The following is a 25026-nucleotide window of genomic DNA, read 5'->3' on the forward strand; positions in this document are numbered from 1 at the left end:
TCTGCTGTGTTTCCCCATACAATGATGTCATCAATGTACTGCAGATGTTCTGGAGCTTCACCCTGTTCCAGTGCAGTCTGGATCAGTCCATGGCAAATGGTGGGGCTGTGTTTCCACCCCTGGGGCAGTCGATTCCAGGTGTATTGGATGCCCCTCCAAGTGAAAGCAAACTGTGGCCTGCACTCTGCTGCCAAAGGGATTGAGAAAAATGCATTCGCTATATCAATCGTGGCATACCACTTGGCTGCCTTGGACTCCAGTTCGTACTGGAGTTCTAGCATGTCCGGCACAGCAGCACTCAGCGGTGGCGTGACTTCATTCAGACCACGATAGTCTACAGTTAGCCTCCACTCTCCATTAGATTTTCGCACCGGCCATATGGGACTGTTAAAGGGTGAGCGAGTCTTGCTGATCACTCCTTGAACCTCTAGTTGACGAATCAGCTCATGGATGGGAATCAGAGAGTCTCGGTTAGTGCGATACTGCCGCCGATGCACCGTTGTGGTAGCAATCGGCACCTGTTGTTCTTTGACCCTCAACAACCCCACAACAGAAGAATCCTCTGAGAGACCAGGCAAGGCAGACAACTGTTTAACTTCCTCTGTCTCCAAAGCAGCTATGCCAAAGGCCCAGCGGTACCCTTTTGGGTCCTTAAAATACCCTCTCCTGAGGTAATCTATACCAAGGATGCATGGAGCCTCTGGGCCAGTCACAATGGGATGCTTTTGCCACTCATTCCCAGTTAGGCTCACTTCTGCCTCCAGTACAGTCAACTCTTGGGATCCCCCTGTCACCCCAGAAATACAAATGGGTTCTGCGCCTCTATAGCTTGATGGTATTAAAGTACACTGCGCACCCGTGTCCACTAGAGCCTTATACTCCTGTGGGTCTGATGTGCCAGGCCATCGAATCCACACCGTCCAATAAACCCGGTTATCCCTTTCCTCCACCTGGCCGGAGGCAGGGCCCCCCTAATACTGGTCATAGTATCCATTACTCACTTCTTGCATAAATGACTTGGAAGTTCCTTCAAGAGGATCAGAAGCAAGATCAAGCCTTCTGCTTTGTCTGGGGAACGGCCCACTGGAAACTGGGGCGGCACTTTTCCTGGAGGGATCCCCTTTTGTGGTTGTCCTTCCTTGCAACTCCTGTACCCGTGTCCGCAGGATCGAAGTAGGTTGTCCGTCCCACTTCCTCATGTCCTCTCCGTGGTCCCGCAGGTAGAACCACAGGGTGCCTCGTGGTGTGTACCCTCTGTACTCTCTCTCTTGAGTGGGGAAATGCCTGCTTCTAATAGCTGAGATGCTGGCCCGTGCAGGTGGGGAGTAGGACATATTCTCTTCAAGTTGCTGGACCTTCCGCGACAGTTTCTCCACAGCTGAGACAAGGGGGGAAGAGAGACTTTCTTCATATCGCCGGAGCCGGCCAGCTACCTCATCCACCGTTGGTCCCTCTTCACCTTTCCATTCCATTACTGCCAGGGAGTTGGCATATGACGATGGTGCGCTCCGTACAAACTTCCGCCACATGGGCCTTGTGCATCGCACCTCATCAGGGTCTGTGGGTAAGTCTGCATTGTCCAAGTCATAATAAATCATCTCCCGCACGGCTAATTCTCTCAGGTACTGGATACCTCTTTCCATGGTAGTCCACTTGCTTGGCTGACATACAACATCCTCGCTGAAGGGGTACCTCTCCCTCACGCCTAACAGGAGTCGTTTCCAGAGGCTGAGGGCTTGGGTCTTTTTCCCGATCGCCTTGTCAATGCCGCCTTCCCTAGACAGGGATCCCAGCTGCCTGGCCTCCCTACCCTCTAATTCCAGGCTACTGGCCCCATTATCCCAGCACCGGAGCAGCCAGGTGACAATGTGCTCGCCTGAAAGTCGGCTAAAATCTTTTCGCATATCCCGCAGCTCACTCAAGGATAGGGATCGAGTAATTATCTCTGGTTCTGCCTCTTCCTCCTGCTCTCGTGATGGCCCTGGTTCATCATCATCTCTTACTAAGCGAACTGATTTCTTTGTGTACTTCTTCTTCTGTATGGGGGCAACTGATACTGGCATGGGTTGGTTCCCTGGTTCAGTGGCAGTGGCTACCACGGGGGTTGCAGTAGCCGCAGTGTCTGTCGCAAGGATTGCAGCAGCCGCAGGGGCCGCTGCAGGGGCCGCCGCAGCCGCAGGGGCCGCCGCAGGGGCCGCCGCAGGGGCTGCAGCAGCCGCAGGGGCCGCCGCAAGGGCCGCAGCAGGGGCTGCAGCAGCCGCAGGGGCCGCCGCAGGGGCTGCAGCAGCCGCAGGGGCCGCCGCAGGTCTGGTTTCCATCTCTTCCCCTTGAGGGTGCTGCATAATTCTGAGCAGTGCCTGGTAGATACTGGCCAGGGCCCAGCACAGCGCGGTGAGTTGTGCCTCTCTAGAATAGCCACAGCATTTTCCCTTCAAATATTCTACCACTTTATCAGGGTCCTGTAATTGTTCAGGGGTGAAGTCCCAGACCATTGGAGGTGAGTAGTTCTCTAGGTACCTGCCCATGCTCTCCCACATGCCATGCCACCCCTGACTATCCAGCCTCGGAGCAGATCTCCGGGTGGTAGTCTTAAATAGTCGCTTAACCCTAAACAAGACCTGGAACGTATTCAGGAGACATAGCACTACGAACACGCTAGTTTGAGTATCCCAAGGATATTCAAAATTCTCAAAAGCTGTCATACCTGACCCGAAGGAGAAAAGGGAGGCAGAAGGGCTGGGGAAATTATTAACAAATTCTGAGAGACGGTGTCCAATGTACGGACAGGACAGCAAAACCGCATAAACACCCCAAAATAGCCGTCTGAACAGTGATGTTATCATATCATAAACAGATATCGCACAGGACAGCAGAATGATAATCCTCATCCCTGTTCCAGACATGGTAAACAGCATCGCAGGGAGTACATAAGCCATATAGGAATTTATGTAACACAGCCATGAGAACAAACCAAGCAACATGATGACCAGTGACTACTTACCTAATAAAATAAATGCATACAAAAAAAAACCAAAACCGTTTTTTCCACGTTCTAGTTGGATTCTGTCGTTATCTCAACCCTTCGAGCCCCACGTTGGGCGCCAAAAAGGACTGCCGTGGTTTAGCCTCAGACGGCAACAAAGAACCACGTGTCGCTCGCTCGTGCCTTCCAAACACAGGAAGAATCGTAAGAAAAGGCAAGACTCTTGGGTTGAGACAAAGGCAGTTTAATAGAACAGCAAAGGGAACAGGCAAACAACAACAACAACAACACGGATAGGGGAATATACAAACGCGATTACGGAACCGCCGCTCCCCCTGCCGCTCGCCGCTCGCCGGCCGGACCCAGGCCGCCCCAGCCCGCTTTTAAGCAGCAACTTCCTGCCCCCTCCCCCGGCAGCTCAGGGTGGGCGTGGCTCACATGGCATGGAATACCAGGAAAAGTTAACCCTATCCCCACCGGAACCAGGACAATAATGAAGTATAGTTTCTGTTATAAGTTTACAATCAAAACCGGTAGAAGATATAAATCATATTGATGCCTATCTAAAGCCAACTAAATTTAAAGAGAACTTTAAGTCCTCCAATGAGCTTTGGAGCAATGCTGCATGACTCTGGCTGAGGACTTTAAGGTGAAGATTATATTATGCTGGCTAATTAAGAGGATAGTAATTTAGTCGTCCTTAGGTTACTTCCTGCATTAGAAGTGTGTGCAATTCTGCATGTCTGCAGTTTGTAACCTCTGTTTCCTAGGTGTCCTCAGAAACAGAGAAAGTCAGAGGACAATGCACAGCATTGAACTAGTTGCCTGTGGCTAGATGGGTCGACTGTTCGGAGGGCTTCAAGTTGTGTGTGTTGTACTTCTACATTAGAACCAACATCAGTTCTTCTATAATGAAGAATAAGTCATCCTGGATAGTTTAATTGCTCGCAGTAAGCAGATGCATGATTTTGAGAGCAAATTAGATAGATAAATCATTGGTCTTTCAGCTTAATTAAAAGGCACATACCATACAGGAGCTTGAATGACAGCACGAGTTTGGCAACAGAGGAAACTGAAAAGTGAAGGGTGAAGAAATAACAAATTACTTTGTTTCTAAACTGAGAATTTTGGTGGAGTAATAGGTTAAAGACAACAGCAAACAAACGGGCAGAGAACAAGTTTTGGAATTGCTTAAAAGTGATAACAAGAAGCTTGAACTTGGAAGTGGAGACATGGATAAATTACAAAAATAATTCCTGCAGGACTGACATAAACAGAAGATGTGTCTTTGCCAGCTTTATGTCCAGTAGGCTGCAGAGAGACACTGTGTGTGGGCACACGTGTGTGTGTGTGTTTGTGATGGAAATCAGAAAGAAAAGAGTGCATTCCTCTTGATGGAGGAACTTCCCTCCAGCTCGTATTCCTGTGATGTTGCATCTTCCTCCGGACGTTCCTTTCGCCTTGAAAAATCTTCAAATAGGAACAGGTTTCATGTATGTCTTGTATAAATGCTCTAAGTACATGCAAGTTCGGAAGTAAATTTAAAACTCATAACTATGGCAAACGTCGGTTCCAAAAAAAAAATAGGTTAAGGTACATCCATAGTCCGGTTGCGGACAAGAAAGAGACTGTACCATGCACTCCCCTGACCGGCACTTTCTGAAGGTTGAGTAGAAAAAGCCACTGCAGCATAGAACAATTGCAGCATTGAGAAGAGCGCCTGAGAGTAGAAGGCAATTGTAACCGTGACAGACAGGATAAGTCAGAGAACAGGAAAATTTTATCAAGTATCTTGCAATAAGTGTTTTCCATATGATTTCCTGGGGTATATTTAATGAGCTCCCCAATTACGATAGGGATTTTACAGTATTACGCTAGTTCTTTGAGAATTTTCAACTGAAAATACCTTTGTTGCAGATGTCTTGAAGTTGAAACGTAATCAGCAGGTTACAACTATATTATAGAAGATCTTTCATTCAGTTTGTATAGCAAACTAGCATTAGGTCAAGAATTAAATACAAACAGGTGTTTGAAGAGCGGTTGTCAAAGGAAGAAATGAGAAGACCTTCTAAAAGAGGAGTATGTCTGTTTTTCACTGAACGTTTACTAGCTAGGCTGTAACGCAGATATCCTTTGTCCATGAGTTTAAAATTGTTTGGATAAAACTTGCGCAGTAGCTGCTCCTGTACATCACTGCTTACTTCGCCTCTGTGAGGAGGCAAAAATGTGGTTTGTCATATACCTATTGATCCAGTCATTTCTCATTCTTTTTTTTCTTTTTTTTTTACCATTTCAATCTCTTCTTTTCCTTTTGCTTTGTTGCTCAGTGTAATTTCAGCTACAGTCATAGTCATCTAGATATGCTTAATTTTTATATATTTAGTCTATGTTAATAGTAATACTTGCGTAGCATATGTACGGTAGACATATTGCTAAAAGCACAGTGTTTAATGACCCTCAATTACTTCTTTTTCTTACCTTGGAATGATAGAGGCTGAGTTGTGTATGAAGGCTTGTTCCTTTGCAGTCAACACCGTGCAGCAGCTGTGAATGATGATTTGTGTATAGTAATGCCATGCACAAATTAACATTCACGTTTAAAGTCACATTTTATTTTTTCATGTATGTTGTTACTAAATTTAAGATTCTTTGGGTTCCTCAAAAGTAAGTTTCTGCTGTTTTGCCTGCTTATGGATTATGTAATTTTCCTATTCTTAATTTATTGGATTGTAAGGTAACTTGTATTTCATTTTCAAGTAACATAGTGAAGTTTCTGTCCCTTGGCTTCTACATTGAATTCCTTCACTTTGTTTTCCTTATAAAAATACCAAGTGATGCTTATTAGAAAAAAAATACTAAAATGTGGTCTGTTCATGTATAAAATAATTATGGAAAATTTATTATTTGAAAATAATTAAGCCATACAATATAGGAGAAGGTACAGGATGTGCTATTGATCAAAGTTTTAGGTGGCTTTTTTGGTCTTTCATTAATATTAAAGTTCTTGGTAACTTTGAGGCTTTATCTTTGGGTATAAGTCTATACTATCAGCTCCCTGTATGAAATATTGCTAAATTTAGTGTAAGGAATAGTTTAGTGATTTGGTTTTGTGCAAGGATTTCGTCATCCTATGTCATCCTACAGAGTCTGGGGGAAAAAGGGGACTATTTTTATTTCCATATTTGAGTGCAATTTAATACAGATAGTAAATAACTATAATCCAGATGTTCTCTTCTCTCGTCTTACAAATGGTTTTAATATTAATGATAAGATGCATTCCAGTGAAATTTTAATGTAAGTGTTCTAAAGTAATGAGGCTGGATACTTTCTTTAGGATGTTTTATTATACGTTCCTATCTATGCCAATGTAAAAAGAAAAGCAAAGTTAGAAAATGACTTTGTATAATGAAGAAATATCATTTATAGGTAAGAAACACTTTCAATTCCCCTTCCACCTCTATTTTGTAATGACTGTTTCACAGATTCTGTTACACATCTAGACTAATCTTTCAATGCTGCTTTTGTCGGTTTTTTTGATACATGCTGGTATATTGAGTTGGAAAGCAGTTGTCTACAAAAGCACTTTTAGCTGCATATTAAGCCTGCTATATTATATTTTTATGACAATGCCTGTGGCACCAAAAAATATGGAAAAAAAAAAAAAGAGGAACAAACCAGAAAAAAATTACACACTGCCACCAAATTAGCCTTTTTACTAGGTTGTTCTGTTTGTTCAGACATTTCATAGTCAAATGGTTCCTTTTGGTCAAGTGCCCATATAATTGAGTTTAGAGTGTTTCAGTGCACTGACCTGTAAGGGTTATACAAAAATAGAGGAGAAAGACATTTTCTCTCATGAATAGATTCGGTAACAGCAGAGTGATCAATCTCTGAAATGTGAATATCTTAGTTCTAACTATTCCTCATTACAAGCGGGACACTTGTATAATTTCAACCGGTATAATTTCAGTTTAAAGTTTTTAAAACATCTCTCCTGTAATACTCTTTCCTCGAAATAGACAAATCCTGTAGCGCAGGCATGCTGCATCTCAGAATGCGTATCCCAAGCAGCCATCTCTTTCTAAATGCAGAGCTAAATTGTAACACAGAGAGCTGTAGCATATTTTTATGAATGACCTTGGCAGCAGACTGGGTACAGCCTTTATTTATTACGTTCCCTTTCAGTTTTTATATTGGCGTTCTCTCTGATATTGTTGCTCTTTGACCTGTTTGCCGATTCTGTTGGGAACTGGAGATTTCACCTTAAGACGTTCACTGTCGCGCCTTGCGCCACTCAACTGACTCCAGCCTGTCCTTCGCTGTCGGGCTCCCCATCTGTTTCCATCTGTATTTGTTTATGTGTATCTCAGATTAGACATTATCACTGTTCTTTCTTCACAGTTCTTGATGATATGAAAGTCTTCAACGAAACCACTGGCTTTATGCAGTTCTGCTTTGTTAATGCCTTTCTGTTTGTCCGTACTTCAAATGTCCTCTCTCTGACCACACAGCTATTGGCAATGCTACAGAACAAAAGCTCCTGGCACCAAACGATTTGAAGGAGGTACAAAGAACCGTGCTTCAAATTGAACCAGAAGTCAGTTCCCATGCTGGGCACTGAGCAGTCTGAGTTTAAGGGTCTTAATATCAGAAAATGTTATGATTAAGAACAATTTCTATCTACCATATCTGAAGACAATTGAAACTGGTTAAGACCGGCTCATTTCCCTTGTTCCGACAAGAACAGTTGTCCATGTCCCAACCCCATCATTATTCACGTGCCTGCTCATGGCTAATTTTCTGTGTCAAATTCCCTTGCAGACAACATACCTTTCCCCTGGGCTTTATTTTTTTTTTCTATTCTGTCTGCCCAAGACAAGTCTTTAGGAGCTTGCTGAACCGTAAAAGGGCAATCATTTTACCTCTGAGCATAGAAGGAAATGACTGCCATCCTGTCAGCGTCAGTCCCTTTGGACTTTATTGGAGACAGCAAGCATTTGGAAAAAATGAAAACGAAGTGGTGACTAGCTATCGTGTTTTTATGAGACTTTTACCAAATGCCTCAGAAGTGTTTCAGTATTGCTGACTTTTACAATTAAAATGCCAAGATAAGTAAAGAACTGCTAATATTCTTACCTTAATTCGTTTCTGTGTTTACTACATATATAGCTGTAGGATTTCTGTCTTCACCAGCTGTTGTGGTGTCATATCTGCTGTAAGATTCTGAAGAACATAATTGTACATTATACACAATTTTTTCATAAGCTTATACTTGCATGCTTCATAGTGATTCTTTTGCTAGTCTCGCTATCTTACATACTTTAAACTCCCTTAAGACAGATTTATAATAATGATTCCCTTATACAGCAGAAGCATTCGAAACCTTCAATATAAGGATTTAGGTACAGAGTTAAGATATGTCTAACTCTCAAAGAAATATTTCTCTTTCAATCGTGTAGTACTAAATGAAAATTGCCTCTCATAACAAGCTTTAATCACATGAGCTGAATCCCCAGCAGCAATGATGCAAAACTTCCAGTAAGAAATACAAAGACTTTATTATTATACAAAGACTGTAAAAAAAAATGGAACAGATCCGTGTTCTAAAAGATGAAAATCATGTGTTCCAAAAGATGAAAATCATGTGTTCCATGTGACTTAGAGTGTGCTAAAATGGTGCTAAGCAGTAGGGGAAATGTCAGTTGGGTTCAGTTTAAAAAAATATTTTTGTGAACCATAATGTGTGTAATTAATTAGTAATTGGGCGGTTCCTTTGCAGTGAGGAAATTTAAGTGTGTATTTACCATGTTTATTTAAGTAAACAAATTTATTTCCGTAAACATGAAGAACTTCTAAATTATAGTGCAGTTTATCTATTGTGTGAAAAATTTTGAATCAGCTATCAATTAATGACCATCTGTGCCTTATCTCTGTAGAGTTCGAGTTAAGCACCTTCATAACATATCCTACCAGAAAGGAAATTAGTTCCCAGAAAAAAAGTTGAAACTTAATATGAAACCCAGTAAAGAGATTTATCTGAACGTTGGATTGTGCTGGAATAGGTTTAGGAGCAAAGAGAGAAACTACCCATTCCGCTGCAGTGAGCTGCGAAGACCAAGAGTCAAAGAGTCAAAACCACCACCAGCAAAGCTGGCTGGGGCTCTCCTGGAAGAATTCCACAATTTTTGCCTGGAATATTTTGTACCTTTCCAAACCTTTTTATATTCTAGAACAATGTCAGTTATTAAGCATGTCCGCTTCTAAACTTTGCAATTTGTTAAATCCTTAGAAAGGCATCAGGTAACAGTAGTTCTTAGAACTGCGTGGAAGGTAATGCTCTATTGCATTTTCCTAAAGATAACCCACATTGAAATTCATAAATAATTCAAAAACACTTAGAAAAAATATGATTCATTGCACAATATGCAACAGAGGCAGATGAAAAGTGACTATTTCCTGCTGTTTCCACAAGGAGAGTTTGAGGTTCTGTGGTAAACTTAATTATATTTACAGCAGGATGAATAAGCAATTGAATTTCATTCAGGTACTCGTTTCCACTTTTTGATGGATTCGCTGAGTCTGCACACATGGACTCCTTGTGTTTGCTTGCATGCATGGAGAGCATTCTGAATCCCAATTGAAGAAATATTTGCATATTGATATTCACACAAGGAAATTACAGCAGAATAGCGTTGTGCTCATCCAGGCACCTGGCTCATGAGGCGTATGTTCTGAACATAAACAGTTTTCAGGGCCCTCTGAAGCCAGTAGATCCTCGTGTTCCTTCAGGACAGCTCTTTATGCTTGCTTACACATACACATATATATATTTCTACAAATACATATCTAGTTATATAGTTCAAATTAAAAAAAAAAAAAGATAAAGCCATTAAATTGTGGAATTTCCAGGAAAACGTTTGAATCTGAAAGCAAAGAAAAGGAGAACTTCAGTTAATTTGTGAATATTCGTCAAAGATAGGTCTTTGTTCAAGTAAATTGTTACAACCAGGTCTGTAAGAACTATTCTGTGGTAAACTTCGCATTATCCAGAGCAATGGGGGACAGCAGAACTGGGGAAGGGGCCAATTGATGTGGATACTGCAGGTCGCTGGACGCGTGTAACAGTTTATGCCCAGTCGGATGCTTTGTGCGATACGGACGTGGCTGTTAGAGCTTCTAGGTGAAAGCTGACCCTAAACCAACATGGTGCAAATAAAGTGCCTTAGCAAATAAGCCCTGCTGGACTGAGTTGGCTTGGCGTGGATCCACCTCAAGTTTTCCTTCGTTATTGCACTGTAGGCAGTAGTTGGTTTAATGGGATGCTAATATACCGTTGATTATGCCTGTTTTGTTATTCAAGAATTCTGGAAGAGGACTCTGGAATGAAGATTGTAATGATAATAACAGGAGCTGAAGATACAGAGGTGTAGTTTTAAACTAAAAACCTAGTCAGAATGTTGTAAGTGCCATGACGGAGTACTGCTGACTCCTTCCACAAAGCTTATGCTTTATTTTGGAGAATCACTGTTGCCATTCGCATAGCTCTTGAGAAGATGCTGGTGGTCGCTTTGGTAGGTTAGTGTGTTAACAGCTGACATCTATTAATTTTACCATCTTAATTGGCTCCTTTTAGATGTTCAGCCAACTGGTCAGGCACACAGTGTGAGAGGCCAGCTCCCAAAAGCAGCAAGTCTGACAATATCAGTACAAGTAAGTACTTCAAATAACTGCTATCACTTGTCAAATTTGGCTCAGTTTAGAAATTTTAACCTGGTGATGTTTTAGAATGTTATGAAACGTGCTGGGTACCTGTATTAAAAAATAAAATGAAATAAAATGTAGCTATCTCTTGGCTTTTTGATTGACATTTGGTGTTTCCTGAGATGGTTCGGATACAAGCCATGTGCTGTACATTCACTGCTTCAAGGGCTAGCCTACGCTTTTCCTAAAGAAAGTGTATCAAGTGGCAAGTGCTTGGTGCAATCACTGCTGTGCAGAGAACTGGTATGAGACCTCTGACCATTTAAGTTCTACTGAAAGCATCAAAGGTAGAGTTGTAAGTAGTGCATAACTTTTGCATTGGCTGTCTGCAGAGGTTTGAATTTTACCTACTGTGAAAATCATCCTGGAAGTAAGAATAGCTCCTGTTGTATTTTATTTTTTTTAAACATGTCTGTAAGCATAAAAGGATGGTATTGTTACACTATTGGCAGTTTAAACTGGACAAGGTTCCCTGCGGTGCATTGAGTATGCTGATGGTACCCTGCTGTACATGTCTCCGTCACATTTAACCCAACCGGAGCAGTAAAACGGAGCCCACTATTCAGGTCAGCTTGAAGCTTAGATGAAATCTTCCTAGCGATCCGGACAAGTGAAATGACACTTCAAGCTGGAAACAGGCAGAAAAGCAGTCAGAACCTAGATCAGTATTTCTCGTTGAGAGAATACCTGCTACGATGTAGGAAACGGGTGTCCACCTTGTGCCTGCTGCTCGACCCCACGTGGCACCACGGTCACCAGATGGCAATTCGTGCCTGGTGGGCTGGTTTTCAGTATTATTTTTTTTCATGTTTACCTACCAAGACAAAATGAAACCTTTTATTTATTTTTTTTTTTTCCTTCCTAAGTAGAAGATCCAGTTGTTTATCAAATGTCATCTTAAAATAGCATTGTTGTAATGTCCTTTATATGTGGAATCTTCATAAGCTGAAGTGAACTCAGGACGCTTCAAGTATTTATTCACTAGTACTTCATTTCAGGCCTCTGACATCCTGACTTGGCTTTCAGTAAGCCTTCAGGCAGAATTCAGTTCTTTGTTTACACTGTTTATTGTGGAGCAGAGACTGCCAACAGCTTTTTTTTTTTTTTTTTAGTTAATCAATAAATTTAACAATTTTCAATCAGTGAAACAACCAGCAATATTATTGTTTTCCACCACTTAAGGATTGTCATATTAAAGGAAACTCACGACATTCTACATCGGCTTTATACTGGAGCCCTGTAGTTTATAAAGGCCATTTTTTTATAACATAAAAATCATTTGTTGCATGTATTTCTTTATTGCCAGGTACGTACATGAAAGCCAAGAAATTATTAGAAAGGTACAATTCCTGACCTTAATTTTGCAGGTAGTCTCATTTCAGTGAAGTTACCCACCAAAATAATGTTAAGCCCATTTTCTTCCCTGTTCCCTCCTCCTTTAGCATCGCTGTCTGATCTGTGCACTGTTTTTCTGCTACATTAAGCATTATTGTAGTTTCCTTGATTGCCTATATCAACATAACAAAATTATTGGCTCTCAAGTGCCATGCAGTAAAACGCAGGAATGCACCAACCATCTAGAAATGAATATTGCTTACTACTTTTCATTTTCCCCCAAATACGAGTTATAAATACATATAAATGCTAATAATGGAATCCTTCAATCAGAGCCATGCCTACTGGATATTTTAAATGAACAGTTGCGTGTCTTAAATAAACTACTGAGGATGATGGGGGCAGTTAAAGTCAGTGGCCGTGCCTCTCCAGTCCAAATAGTTCAGCAGTTCCACGCTCCCTCATACTGCAAATGGACGTCTCTCCCTCACGTTTAACCCAACCGGAGCACTAAAACGAAGCCCACTATTCAGGTCAGCCTGAAGCTTAGGTGAAATCTTACTCCTTCATCACTGCAAATGAGGGCAGGGAATTAGTCCAAAGTACATTGGTATCCGGAAAGAGGAAGGTCCTGATCTGTTGATAAAAGTACTTGCGTGTACACCATTAACTGTAATGATATTATTTTTTTTTATTGATCCACATTAAAATCTCAAATCAGTGAAGCTCATCACATGAAATTCCATCTGTTGGTGAGGGAAATTATTCTTTTTAAATGAATTTAACTGTTTTACAGCTGTGAAGAAATTATTAGGTGTAGCTGTGAGTATTCAATGATGCTTCCTTTTCCTGTTTTAGGAAGCATCGCTATCATTGTTCCTCTTGTTTTACTGGTGACTTTGATCACTACTCTGGTAATTGGACTATTTCTTTGCAAAAGGAAACGAAGGTAAGTAATTTTATATTGGTGTACGAAGTAAAAAAGTAAATCTTTAAAGTATGTGCATCTTTTTGATATAAAACATTCACTTTATATATGTTTGAGAAGATATTAAAAAAACCCACTATAAACAACCCAAAACCTCTTTCTGGGTGCAGTGAGTTAGTTACGTTCTGCTTCTTGCTGGAGTAATCATGTCGATTATTTATACTTATATTCCACCTACACTAGTAAAGAAAATGTAGTTCTTTTCTTATCCAGTTTGCTCAATCCTGCCAAGGCCATATAAGTGTTAATAATTTTATCCAGAGACTTAGTAAACAGAATTAATGTATTTCATTGGAACCATGTAATTAATAGTGTTTATGGCTATACTTTCAGATAGAGCCTGTGCAGAATTTCCAGTTTCTAGTTACAGTTAAATGCATTTACGCTGATTAGTTCTTTTCAATTTTATGTAAGATATAGTGAAGATGGAAAGAGTGGTGAAAGCATCTACCGTAGAGTCCTAAGCCGTGTCATCATTGCTGTATTTCTTTAGTTCCTTGCATAGGAAGCCAAATTCCAGCATTAAACAGTGAATCTTTGGTTCTCTTGAATTTAGCTGCCTTCGAGCTGACAATGAATTTAGGGAGTGTAGTAGAGAGTTTGACTTTGGCCATTTCTTCCAAGGCCGTGGTGGGTGGCAGGGGAAGTAAGGGTGTTTCTGCTGTATGCAGACAACTGAGAGCTGCCGCCTTTCTCGTGTTCAGGTTTAACAAGGAAAGATTCCAAATAATAAGGATATGGCCAACTGGGGAAGACCTGGACTATTTCAGTCCTTTAGATTAAAAGAATCTTTTAAGGTACTATCATCTAGCATCATGCATAACACCCCCCCTGCAAACTGTGGTGCTAAGTAGTAAGCATTAATTTTTAAATCCTTTTTGAAGAGCCAACAAGATAAATACATTCCCTGACCATACTGTTAGTAATGTTGACCCTGCCAGGCTCCGTGGATGTCACCACGTGTTTATGTACCTAAAGACCAAATGTAGTGATAGCCAAATCCCAAAAACCAGTTGCTGGTCTGTAAATCTTTTAAGTGGAGCAAGTTCTTGAGAATAACTTGTTAAATAATAGAGCTTCAGTAGGGAAACAGAGCTAACCTCAATAAAGAACTTTTTTGCCTTAAAATTATATTTGAAAATGTATTTTAGCTTGGGGTTTTTTTTATCTCTTCAAAGACTGTCAAGTATTAAATTAGGTATAGGTGTTCAGCACTTTTACGCTACAGATAAGTGCTTATTTTAGGAAATGTTTTTTCTCTGCCATTTCTGAAAAACACAGATCTTTTAGTATACTGGATTTCAGACACTGACTGCATCTTTCTCAACCAAACAAAAGGACTTTACTACTATTATCCTGAGTGTGACCTCCCTATTATTCCCTTGTAATTCTAGAGAACATATTGCATTGGGAAAAATTACCCTCTCGAGGTTATTTCAATTGCTTAGGCTAAAATCACCTCCTTACCTAAAAGAAATGAATCCAGCCACTAAAACAATTCAACTCAATAGCTTACCTTTACTGATACCCAACTCAAGGTTAAAAATAAGACTCTATCTTTTATTAAAGTTTGGAAAAATTCAAGTTGAACTTCAGCTTTCCAGTAACCACTGGCAGGGAATGCAAACTGGAACTATGAGAAGTTCATACATTTTCAATGCATCGTAATGAAACCATTTGCTTGTCTTCAGATTACAACTGACTTTGGGCAACTGATTTCAAACGGGAGTGAAATGAATGAGCAAGGGAACATGACTCCTGTTCGCTCCATCTTCATTACCGCAGGGAATCTGCAATGAATTTGCAAGGCTCTCCTTGGGAAGCGAGGCAAATCTGGAAACAGTAGGGGAAGTCAGGGTTATAGACAACGGCTGAGCACTTTGTATGAATTCTTACCGCTACAGCCAAACTGAGAAAAAGAACAAAAACTACTTCCAGCTTATGTGAGATCTACACACGAACTCAGATTGCACTTGGTTTGAAAAATGGAAGGATTTTCTGATTGTCTCTGCAGGAAACACTTTTTCATCCTGTTGGTATTAATGATTAAAGAGAAGTAAAATAAAATTTGTAGTATTAGAGGATGAAGCATCCAAGACGTTACTTGTCAAGTCACTGGCTTCTTTTTTGTGTGTGTTTTTATGTATTATAGGACAAAAACTATCAGAAGACAACCTATTATAAATGGAGGAATCAATGTAGAAATTGGCAATCCGTCATACAACATGTATGAGGTGGGCCATGATCACGGTGAAGGTGGTCTTTTAGCCTCAGATTTTACTGTAAATGCAGAAAAGGTAATTTTTTTTCTTTTTCTAATGGCAGAATCACTACCTGTTTTGTCCTACAACGGTTTTGACTTTAAATGTACTTAATAGAAACAAAAAATAATGACATTTAGATTTAGCAATATAAAGGCAAGCTAGATTTCATTAGCATAAACTTCATGCATGTATTAACAGTTGTTTTGCAGTCTGATGCTTGCTGATGGACAGTATTCCTAGTGCTTGCATTTTACCAAAACAGAGTTAGAACTAAACTACAAAATGAGGTTTTTTTTCATAGACATATCTGCTTAAGTTGCCAAATTGTAACCTATCTTTTTAGTCTGGTTGCAAAAACTGAATGGAAATACATTGTCGTACAGTCTACCTTTTGAAGTGTGAAAGAGTGTATTTATATACGAAAACTTATTTCATATATGAAAACTTCCAAAAGCCTAAAGAATTCAGAGTCCTGGCTGGATAGATAGATTAAATGTTTACACAAAGCTAGTAAGTATTATCATTTTCTTGTAAAAGATGCTGTCACTTCTGCAGCACCACTCTTCAGTGATTGAACTCCCTGAGTGATGTGACATGGGATGAACCGGGTAATGCTGCGATATCTTTCCTAGAGCTCTGTAATCAGACATACACCAAAGGGCAGCCATCATTCTGTGGCATTTCTGACAAAGCAATAACCGGATTACTGTTAGCTCTAGGAATGACATCGCTGAATCACACAGTCAGTGTGCTGAATACAAGAGGTAAGCTGAAAATGGAGTTGCTCGCCGGAGGAAGGGTAACTGAGCCAACGCTTATTGTGAAGTCTGCCTCTAATCCTTAATGGAAAATGACTTTAAAATGCTGAATTTTATTCTTATTGAATACAAGAATTTTTCACGCTGAGGAATACCTGTAAGTAGATATATATTTTTTTTAACTGTAGGTCACTCTAAAACAATGTTTTTAATCAGTGCACTGTTTATTTAACAGTGTTGATAAGTACACGTGGAAGATGCTCTGTTAGCACAGAAACTAAAATTTTCTGTTTATACAGGCCAGATACATAGGGGGAGGGCCCACTGCATTCAAGCTTCCCCACACAGCTCCATCAATCTACCTAAACTCTGACTTGAAAGGACCACTATCAACAGGGGTGAGAAATGATGATTCAAATCCATTTCATTCCACCACAGCCCCTTTCTAAAGAAAGTTTGTCTGTCATTTCAGAATAGAGGCATTTTCTGTTTGGTTTTAATTTTGTTTTTCTTCTTTTAATGGCAAGAAGAATGACAGTAAATAATACATTTTCTATTTGGAACAAAGGGTTCCTCTCTGCATACAGAATTTCATCTGTACCTTTCATTGTAACATGATCTAAAACTGCAAACGTGTTGTTGCAAAGGAGTGCAAAACCAGTAGACAATGTGATGCTTTTCCATAGCATTATATGAGTTTAGCGTAGCATTCACAGCCATGTATCTTCATATATTTGCAGTTTGTGCGTAATTACAGGCATTTAGTGAAGTTTTTCAAATTGAAGGAAGTTCCGAAATAAATGCAAACGAGTACTATTACTTTAGAGGAATTTGATACACACTAAAATGAACAATTTCCGTTAATATTTGCCATGCAATTACTGATTGTTCAGCTTTCAGTCAATTTTTATCGTAAAATAGTTACTTTTAATACATCAGAATTTGACTCCAATTTAGCATGATGTTTGCAAACATTGAAATTTAAAATGTTAAAAGGGGACATCAATATGACATTCATTTTCATGTGCCTCAGTATATATATATTCATCTTTTGTGCCATTGGTGTTCTTGCATGATTGCAACATGTGGTATTTGGAAGCTTAACAATTTATATAGGGTATATTTCTGATGGAGCACAAAGCCATGGGTGAATAAAGCTAGGCTATATGCCCATCTCTAACATTAACTCTTTCTGTTATTCAAGTCACTCCAGGTACTTTCTGTACCTCGCTGTACTGCATCGTGCTATCAGTACCCACTCAAAGCGGTATCATGAGACAGAGCCTACTGTTATATATAATTTTAATAACTCCATAAGGCGCTCTATAGATGCCAAGTGTCTCTGTTCTGTTGTGGTTATCATTCCTAATAATGATTGTCAATGAAATAAAAAGCCCGGTCAATTGAGATAAAACTAAATTTCTGTTTGCCTAAATTTCTCATTATAATGATTGTGACAAATGTAAAGATCTCTAATTCAATGGGGACAGACAGCTATAACTGAGAGTTTGCTCTCAGAAATTGCTACAGCAGTTGATTGCGTATTTATGTGCCATTAATATAGAAAAGTAGCCGCTTCTTTCTTTCTTTTTTTTTAAATAAATGTGACTCACTTTTTTCTGCCTCCATTCCATGAAAGTGTGAAACACCAAGCAATCACTTTGTCATCTGTAATAAATGGAATAGGCAGCTTTTAAGTAACTAAATGAGTAGCCACCGCCGCTAGCCAGCCTAAGGAATATCTGAATCCTGGGTTCAGAAATGGTACTGACCAACAGGGAAAGGAAGAACGAAGATTCTAGGCATCTTTTATTCCTTGTTACCCTGGGTGTATTTGCAAGTCAAGAAAACCTGCCCATTTCTGGTTTGGGTAATTTAAAGTTTAGCCACTTCTTAAGCACACCAAACAAATTAATTTACCTCTTTTATAGCTTATTGGTGTTCCACTCGGTTTGTGTGTAAGCAAAGCTGTGCTGTTTTGTTAGTTCCAAGGAAGGGGAATATTTTGCACCATACAGTACCCTTACCAGTTATTATAGGTAAAAAGCTGAACGTCTAGTTGGATAGCAAAGGTCTTCTGGGAGACAGTAAGGGCACAAAGTATAAGGGCATTGTTGGAGATGTTTACATGATAAAACGTGGCTAGCGCTTTCTCCTTAGCATGAGTGAGTTTTCACCCATGTTATACATCGCGCTCTGCTGTCAGACTCAGGAGATTTCTCATATATTGAAGGGCTTTGTAGAATTAAAAATGGACTTGGCCTATACTGACGTACCACTCATTTCAGTGGAGTTTTTTATTACAGTCCAAACTGCCAAAACTGTTGAGAAAATACTTCTCAATCTGTAACTACTATGATATATTAAGAGTTATGCTGGTTTATTTTTAAAGTTTAATTTACATTACGGAAGTATTGAATTTTTGGTCAAATCATGTTGTATATTTGGGCCACAGAATTCGAAAACATGGTCAGCTATTGATGGGATGCTGATGTCTTAGAACAGGTAATACATGGAAACTGTCGGTTGCAGTTTTCTACTGTTAAACTTGTCACATGGTCTCACAGTGCACCTTCTCTATAAACTTCTTCATATCTATTCTGAAATCTTCCAGTGTGATAAGGTGGACAAGTCAACTTCAGAGACATTTTTCAAGTTTTTTTTTAATTTTTATTATTTTTGTCATTGTTTTTACGGTTTTAATATCATAGCTGCATGTCATGTCATGTCATTGATTATTTCATGAGCATGTCTCATCCTGAATTTAATTTTTAACTAAATAATTAACTCATCAGGTTTGAAGAAGTCCAGGTTCTTAAATATGTCCAATTATATTTTATGTGTACTTGTTCTTGCTTTAACAAAACCATTTCCATTTCCATAAATGTTCGTTTTGGTTTAATCCGACTGATCTAATGTATGTTTAATTTCTCTGCAGACAACAAATTACGCCAATCCAGTATATGCAAAGTTATACATGGATGGACAAAACTGTCGAAACTCCTTAGCAAGTGTTGATGAAAGAAGAGAACTCCTTCCAAAGAAAATAGATATTGGGATAAGGGAGACTGTGGCATAATCTGCTGTAACCTTTTATACTCTGTATAAATGTATAAAATATAAGGATTACTTTTCTATGTACCAACAGTATTATAATTGTTTTGGCATCAGCATTACCTCTGTTTTTTGTTTGGTTGATTGTTTTCTGGGTTTTTCTTTTGCTGATGACTTTTGACTGACCATTTGTAAGGTATTTTTATGAAAAAGAAACTGCACTACGGTACAATTTACAACAATGCTGCTGAAATAACACACCTTTAAATTTGTTAAAATTGCAAACAACATATTCGTTTGTAGCGTGAAAATGAGCAATCTATTTTCTATGAACTTTTTTGGTTCTACTTAATCAATGAAGATGGTATCTGCACTTTTTCATTATGTAGTCTGGAAGCTGTAGTACAGTGTGTAATTTTGTTTATTTTAAATGGTGAAAGAATGATTGAATGGTCTACTCTCTTCTTTGTGCCCATTAGAATTTCTCTTCGGATCCTGATAAAGCTAGATAACTTTTCACAAACAAACATAACTTGCTTTTAAATTAGCTTTAGGTTGCCAAGAAGTAAGCAAGACTATAGAAATGAAACATCTAATGATCTGCATGAACACAATGATTATGTTTCAGAAATTCAGTGACTGTACATGATATACTAAACATATATACCATGTAAACAAGCTTTGTATTTATTAAAACCTTATAGAACATAGTAAAGATATATTCTTGGAAGCTGAAACCTTACTTGCTGTGGGACAAAGCATATGAACTCCAACAGTCCTGTAGGACAGTAGCCACCCTAGAGCACAAGAGGGCATTGCCTACACATGCATTATATGTTTATTCACTTAATCACATGCATTACTTAAGGATTAATAATTCCCCAACACACACCAAGCAGTAGGGAAAAAAAAAAAACCAAACCCAACCCCCAAACCTTAAGCACACAGAGATGATCACAGCATTCAATTTTGACAATCACAAAAAGAGTCATACCTGTTTAGAGACATAAAAGAATACAAAACGCAGCAGTTTCTTTAAATGAATATAAACTGTGATGTTGCTGAGGTAAAACAGAATCAAATTGCATATTAGTGAAACCTTACCTGAGCCTGAGTTTCAGTAGTCTGGGTTAAATATCAAAATCCAATTATCAAAAGTGAAAAGCATCAGTATCGGTTTCCAGCACTTGCTCTGACCTGGTCTGCTTTCTGTTGTTGCTAAGAGGAAAAAATCTGACTCACCTTTTTTAATTTTGATGGAAATAAAGAATACAATTTCTTTCAGGTTTGAACTGAATCGAAATATTTTATACATAACTTTAAAGGCACAAAAGACTTATTCACACATATACTGTGGAGGACTCTTCCTTCCTCTGCTAGACATGACTGACTTTTAGCTATCATAATATATTAACCTAACAGATTAAATATGTTTGTGGTTGCTCTTTATTCCCTTTGTACAAGCATTACAAAAATAACTGCTGTTTTATAAAAGATTTTTGTTGTACTATTGTGCATGCATACTACCTATTTCTAAACTTTGCCATATTGGGGCCTTTATAAAACTCTTGATTTATGTAATACTAGTGCAATTTTGCTTGAACAATGTTATGCATATCATAAACTTTTTCAGGTTCTTGTTTAAGTACATTTTTTTAAATTGAACAGTATTTTTCATTTTGGTTATAATAGTCATTTTGCCTATGTTTCTACAATGAAGTGTTAAATACTTTATAAAAAAATTGTTGACTGATTTATTTAAATGAAAATCTACATACTTAATTCAGTGTGTTGACTAATTTTTAAATTTAACTTATGAAACGAAAGCTAAAGAGCGATTCGAAGGGAAAGAATATTACTTTGTACAAACCGCTAAATTCCTGTTCTTAATGACAATTTTTGCTTTTGATACAACTTCTATTTCAGTGTTTTTGCAGCTCTGCACATGTTTGGATAACTTAGGTGTATAGCTGTATATTATGTCAATAGAATTTTAAAACGATTTTATTTTCTATAAAAGTACTCTATTAAATAGTTTCATACCATACAGCTATGATTCCACAGGTTCTGCCTTTATTCCGCTGACATCATCAGAGATGGATTTGGCCCTCAATTTTTGCATAATTACAGTTGTTACGAGGTGTAAGTAGTTGGTCTTTTCAGAAACATTACTGTTTGTTTTCTGGCAGATAATTTCATATCTTTGATAGTTGGGTAGAAGTAAATTGTAACTAGTGAGTATACAAACAACATGAGTTTGAAATCATGAAAACTTATATGGACCTGATGAAATCTATTTATTGTCATGTCTCACGTTCCTTTCAGTGAGACATTTTTATTTACTTCACACTGGCTTAAATGTAAACTAATTTTTTAAAAAAATTAAATTTATTTATTGTCTTAGAAACGCACAGTTGATGTCAGTGGAGCTATTAGGTATTATGTTAGATCAGAGTCTGGTCTTAAGTTTATGGGCAGAATATTGATGGAGATACTGAGCTCTAGCACTGCCCCGCCTCCAAGATGTTTAAGTCAGACAGCAGTGTAATAATCCCCAATGGGTTGTTTGTTTGTTTGTTTTTTACTTTACCAAGGTTCTCCATAGGAACTGTTTCTCGCAATCCTTTAACAGCCCCAGAATCCCTAGGCTCTGCAGCTGTGCGAAACACACAAGGAGCGGGAGGGTGAAAGATCGAGAACCTGATCAATAACATATACGTGCGTTCTCATAAGTTCAGTAAAATAATTTTGGCCAGGAAATTCTATAAATTTTTATAAGGAACAAGAAAAATTTTTAACTTTCTACATTTCCATAGCCGCCTTGCTGTTGCTAATGCCACAGGTTCATGTGTGTTTTAAGTTCACACAAGCTAAGAAGAAAAAAAATGTGCCTGTATCACTGGTTGAAACATCTGTCTCTTCAGGGTATAGTTGCAAGGCTTTTTGTGGTTGCTTTCCTGAAGATACTAATGACACTTCATGTGAAATGCTAGTTCTGTACTATTTCACTGTTTCACTATTTCACATCGGGGTAAAATTTTTCTACCACAGTACTAATAATTTTTCTTAGCGGCGTGAAGCAGTTTGTGAGTCCCATAAATATCAGGTATTAAAATTATTCAGGGAAATGGAACTCCTGATAAATCTAACCCTGAAATACACTGTTCGTTTACTTTTTACTCTTAGGCTAAGGAATGGTTCCAGGTTCCTGGGTGACCATGGTACAGCTCTATGTCTCTTTTTACTTTCATTACCCACATTTTAATTCAACAGAATAAAAAAAAAAAAGGCAACCCCCCCCAACAAACCAACCAACCAAAAACCCAAAAAACACGTAAGCTTGAAGGGTGATACGATGTGCTCCATCGCAAACTAGGTTCTTAAATTCTTTGCTGAATGGAGAAGATCTACGCAAAACACATGAAAATAATCCTTTATGTAGTTGTGTCTAATGGATTGTAATTTTTTTCCGCAGAGGTTACACTAGTGTATTTACAGGTAACAGCAGTGCAGTGGAGACTCTGCCTTGTGATAGAACCTCTTGTTCTGTGCAAGAGTTTGCATAAACACTAAATTATGACAACGAAAGTTCAAAATGACAAATTGAGATGGATGATGCTCGTGCTTCTTTGATTAGTCATTTCACACAACTAAGAGTGCCAACATGAATCCAGTCCTGTTGACAAACACACTAGGAAGCGCATTTGAGAATATTTATTTTGATGTGCATTTTTTAACTGGTCTTTCATTTCCAAGACAATCATGGTGTTTGATGTTTGCAGAAGGAAGCCTTTTATTGAAATGCCTTTAAAACTTTTACCTAATGTTATTATCTACCAGTAAGATTGTGGAGAAGGTCCTAATATAACAGTAATTATTTCATTTTTATCAAGCTCTTAGTGACCAGAATCAGTGCGGTCACATATGTGATAGAATTTTGTGTAAATGTATTTCAGATAATTTATTTTACATAAAAGTGCATAATGTATCAGAATAAAACCAACTATCTTCTCCTGCATCCCCCTTTTTGGAGGATGAGAAGATGATAAAGGAAAAAACTGTCAGTGATAATAAAAGGTCCTCAAGGTAATCAGCCTTAAAAATAAAGACATTTTTCACATGGAACAAGCAGAGCAACAGTGAATCTTGTCTGTCTAGCCCTGGGCATCTCTGCAAAGATATTGAGGCATTCGGAATTTTTCAATTCTTAGATGGGCAGAAGTATGGCTGATGGAGGGAATGGTAATTTATCATCCTAGTTCTCTAATTTATTGCGCTTACCATCTCCACATGTGTGAAATACAGATCCGATGAAAATAAAGGTTTCTAACTTAGTGCTCGTATTGTAAGATGGCAAAAAGGAGCACAGAAGCATAAAGCATCTTTTTGCTTCCCTACGCCAGCTGCACATCACTTAGTAGATGTTGTGACTCTCATGACCTCTGACAGTGGTCTACAAAGTAGTACTTGAATAGAGGGAACTGTCTGCTGGCCTCAGGGGGATGTTGAGTGAGTTTTTCCCGGAAAGAAGATAATGATACTACTACCTCCACTACTGCTACTAAACCTAATAATGATCCATATTTGTCCAAAAAAAAAAAAAAAAAGTCGTTTTTAAATATTAAGATTTGTACATATGCACAATACGTGTAGTATCAGAACTGATGTGTAGTCACGCTGAGTAAAAACTCATTTTCACAGGTGAGTAGAAAGGAAGGTCTGAGACTGCCATGGAAAGTCAGGGGATATATTAATTTAGGATTGCTGTTAAGGTCTTTAAAAGTGAGTGTTCAACCTGGAGAAAAAAAAAAAAAAAAGGATTATACAAGCTGGTCACTGAATTTTTTTTTGAATCTTAAATAAACAATTTTGAATGTTACAAGAGTTGGCACCTCAAAAGATTTCAGAAAAAAAGCTGTGTAGTCAAACAGTTTCTCACTTGGGTTTCGTGTCGGTAATGCCCAAGCAGCGATCTTGTGCCACAGAAGTAGGCGTTTAATGATTTGTTAGAGAGAAACAGAATAAGGTAAGCACGTGTAGATTCACGGCAGCGCTGACTGAAGAGATGATCTGCTCAACAGATCAGGGTTCAGCCACCTGAATAGCTCAAGAGGTTGGGAAGGGATCACACTGGAGCCTCGGGGAATGGGTTTCCACCTGCATCGGCAGTCTGGAAGCGCTGATGTCTAAACCTGGTGGCCTCTGTGTGTGTGAGCTCTGTAACAGGCCAACACCTAAATCAGGTGTTAAGATACAAGGTTTTAATTCCACTGATGACAGTAAGGTTTGGGCATCACCCACATGGCTGATAGGGTATCCCAGTCCTACGGGTGGTGGAGTCCTTGTCTATTAGAAAGGCAGGAATGAACCTTTGAAGAGCACATCGTTGCTGGGTGTGACAGCAGTCACACCTGATAGGAAAGTTGTAGCAGAGGGCACGTCAGATGGAGCTTTCTGTTTTCTGTCCAAGACCTCATGTCCTACTGGTGGACATTATCATGCACTGCCTTCCTTTCATGGTGCTCAGAAAGAATAGTATCCATACCTCTGACCGAGAACTTGTGGCGTGTGCTGTCAGCTCGGAGACTGTTTCCCTGCATAATTGACTGTATCTGGGCTTGTGTCAGACTCGAGCAAAATGTGTTGGCTCCTGTCGTGGTTAGAGCAGCTGTTTGGAGCTCCATTCACGCTTCTCTTACTCCACCCAGGAGGATGCTCTTCCCCTTTGCTTTGGTGAGCAGTCTGCACCTTCCCCTGAGAAGCTGACAAAGATGTGGATGAACTCTGGTTTTTCTCTACGGCATGTTGTCTGTATGTATTTCACAGCCCCGTCCTTGTATTTTTCACTGCCAAGAAACAGGGTATGGAATAGGTTGTGACTTC

General features: G+C 39.0%; 1 protein-coding gene across 1 annotated transcript in view; it reads left to right on the plus strand.

Annotated features, from left to right (window-relative positions):
- The window catches only part of LRP1B (LDL receptor related protein 1B), a 749025-nt gene extending 729082 nt beyond the window's left edge, over positions 1-19943 (plus strand). The window contains exons 87-91 of the mRNA XM_054208041.1: positions 10617-10693; positions 12938-13028; positions 15220-15364; positions 16389-16487; positions 19028-19943. Coding sequence (XP_054064016.1) covers positions 10617-10693; positions 12938-13028; positions 15220-15364; positions 16389-16487; positions 19028-19168 — 553 coding nt within the window. The 3' untranslated portion in view covers positions 19169-19943. The remainder of the gene's footprint in view (positions 1-10616; positions 10694-12937; positions 13029-15219; positions 15365-16388; positions 16488-19027) is intronic.
- The last annotated feature ends 5083 nt before the right edge of the window (positions 19944-25026 follow it).

The sequence above is a fragment of the Rissa tridactyla genome, chromosome 7, assembly GCF_028500815.1.
Source record: "Rissa tridactyla isolate bRisTri1 chromosome 7, bRisTri1.patW.cur.20221130, whole genome shotgun sequence".
NCBI classification, from domain to species: Eukaryota; Metazoa; Chordata; class Aves; order Charadriiformes; family Laridae; genus Rissa; species Rissa tridactyla.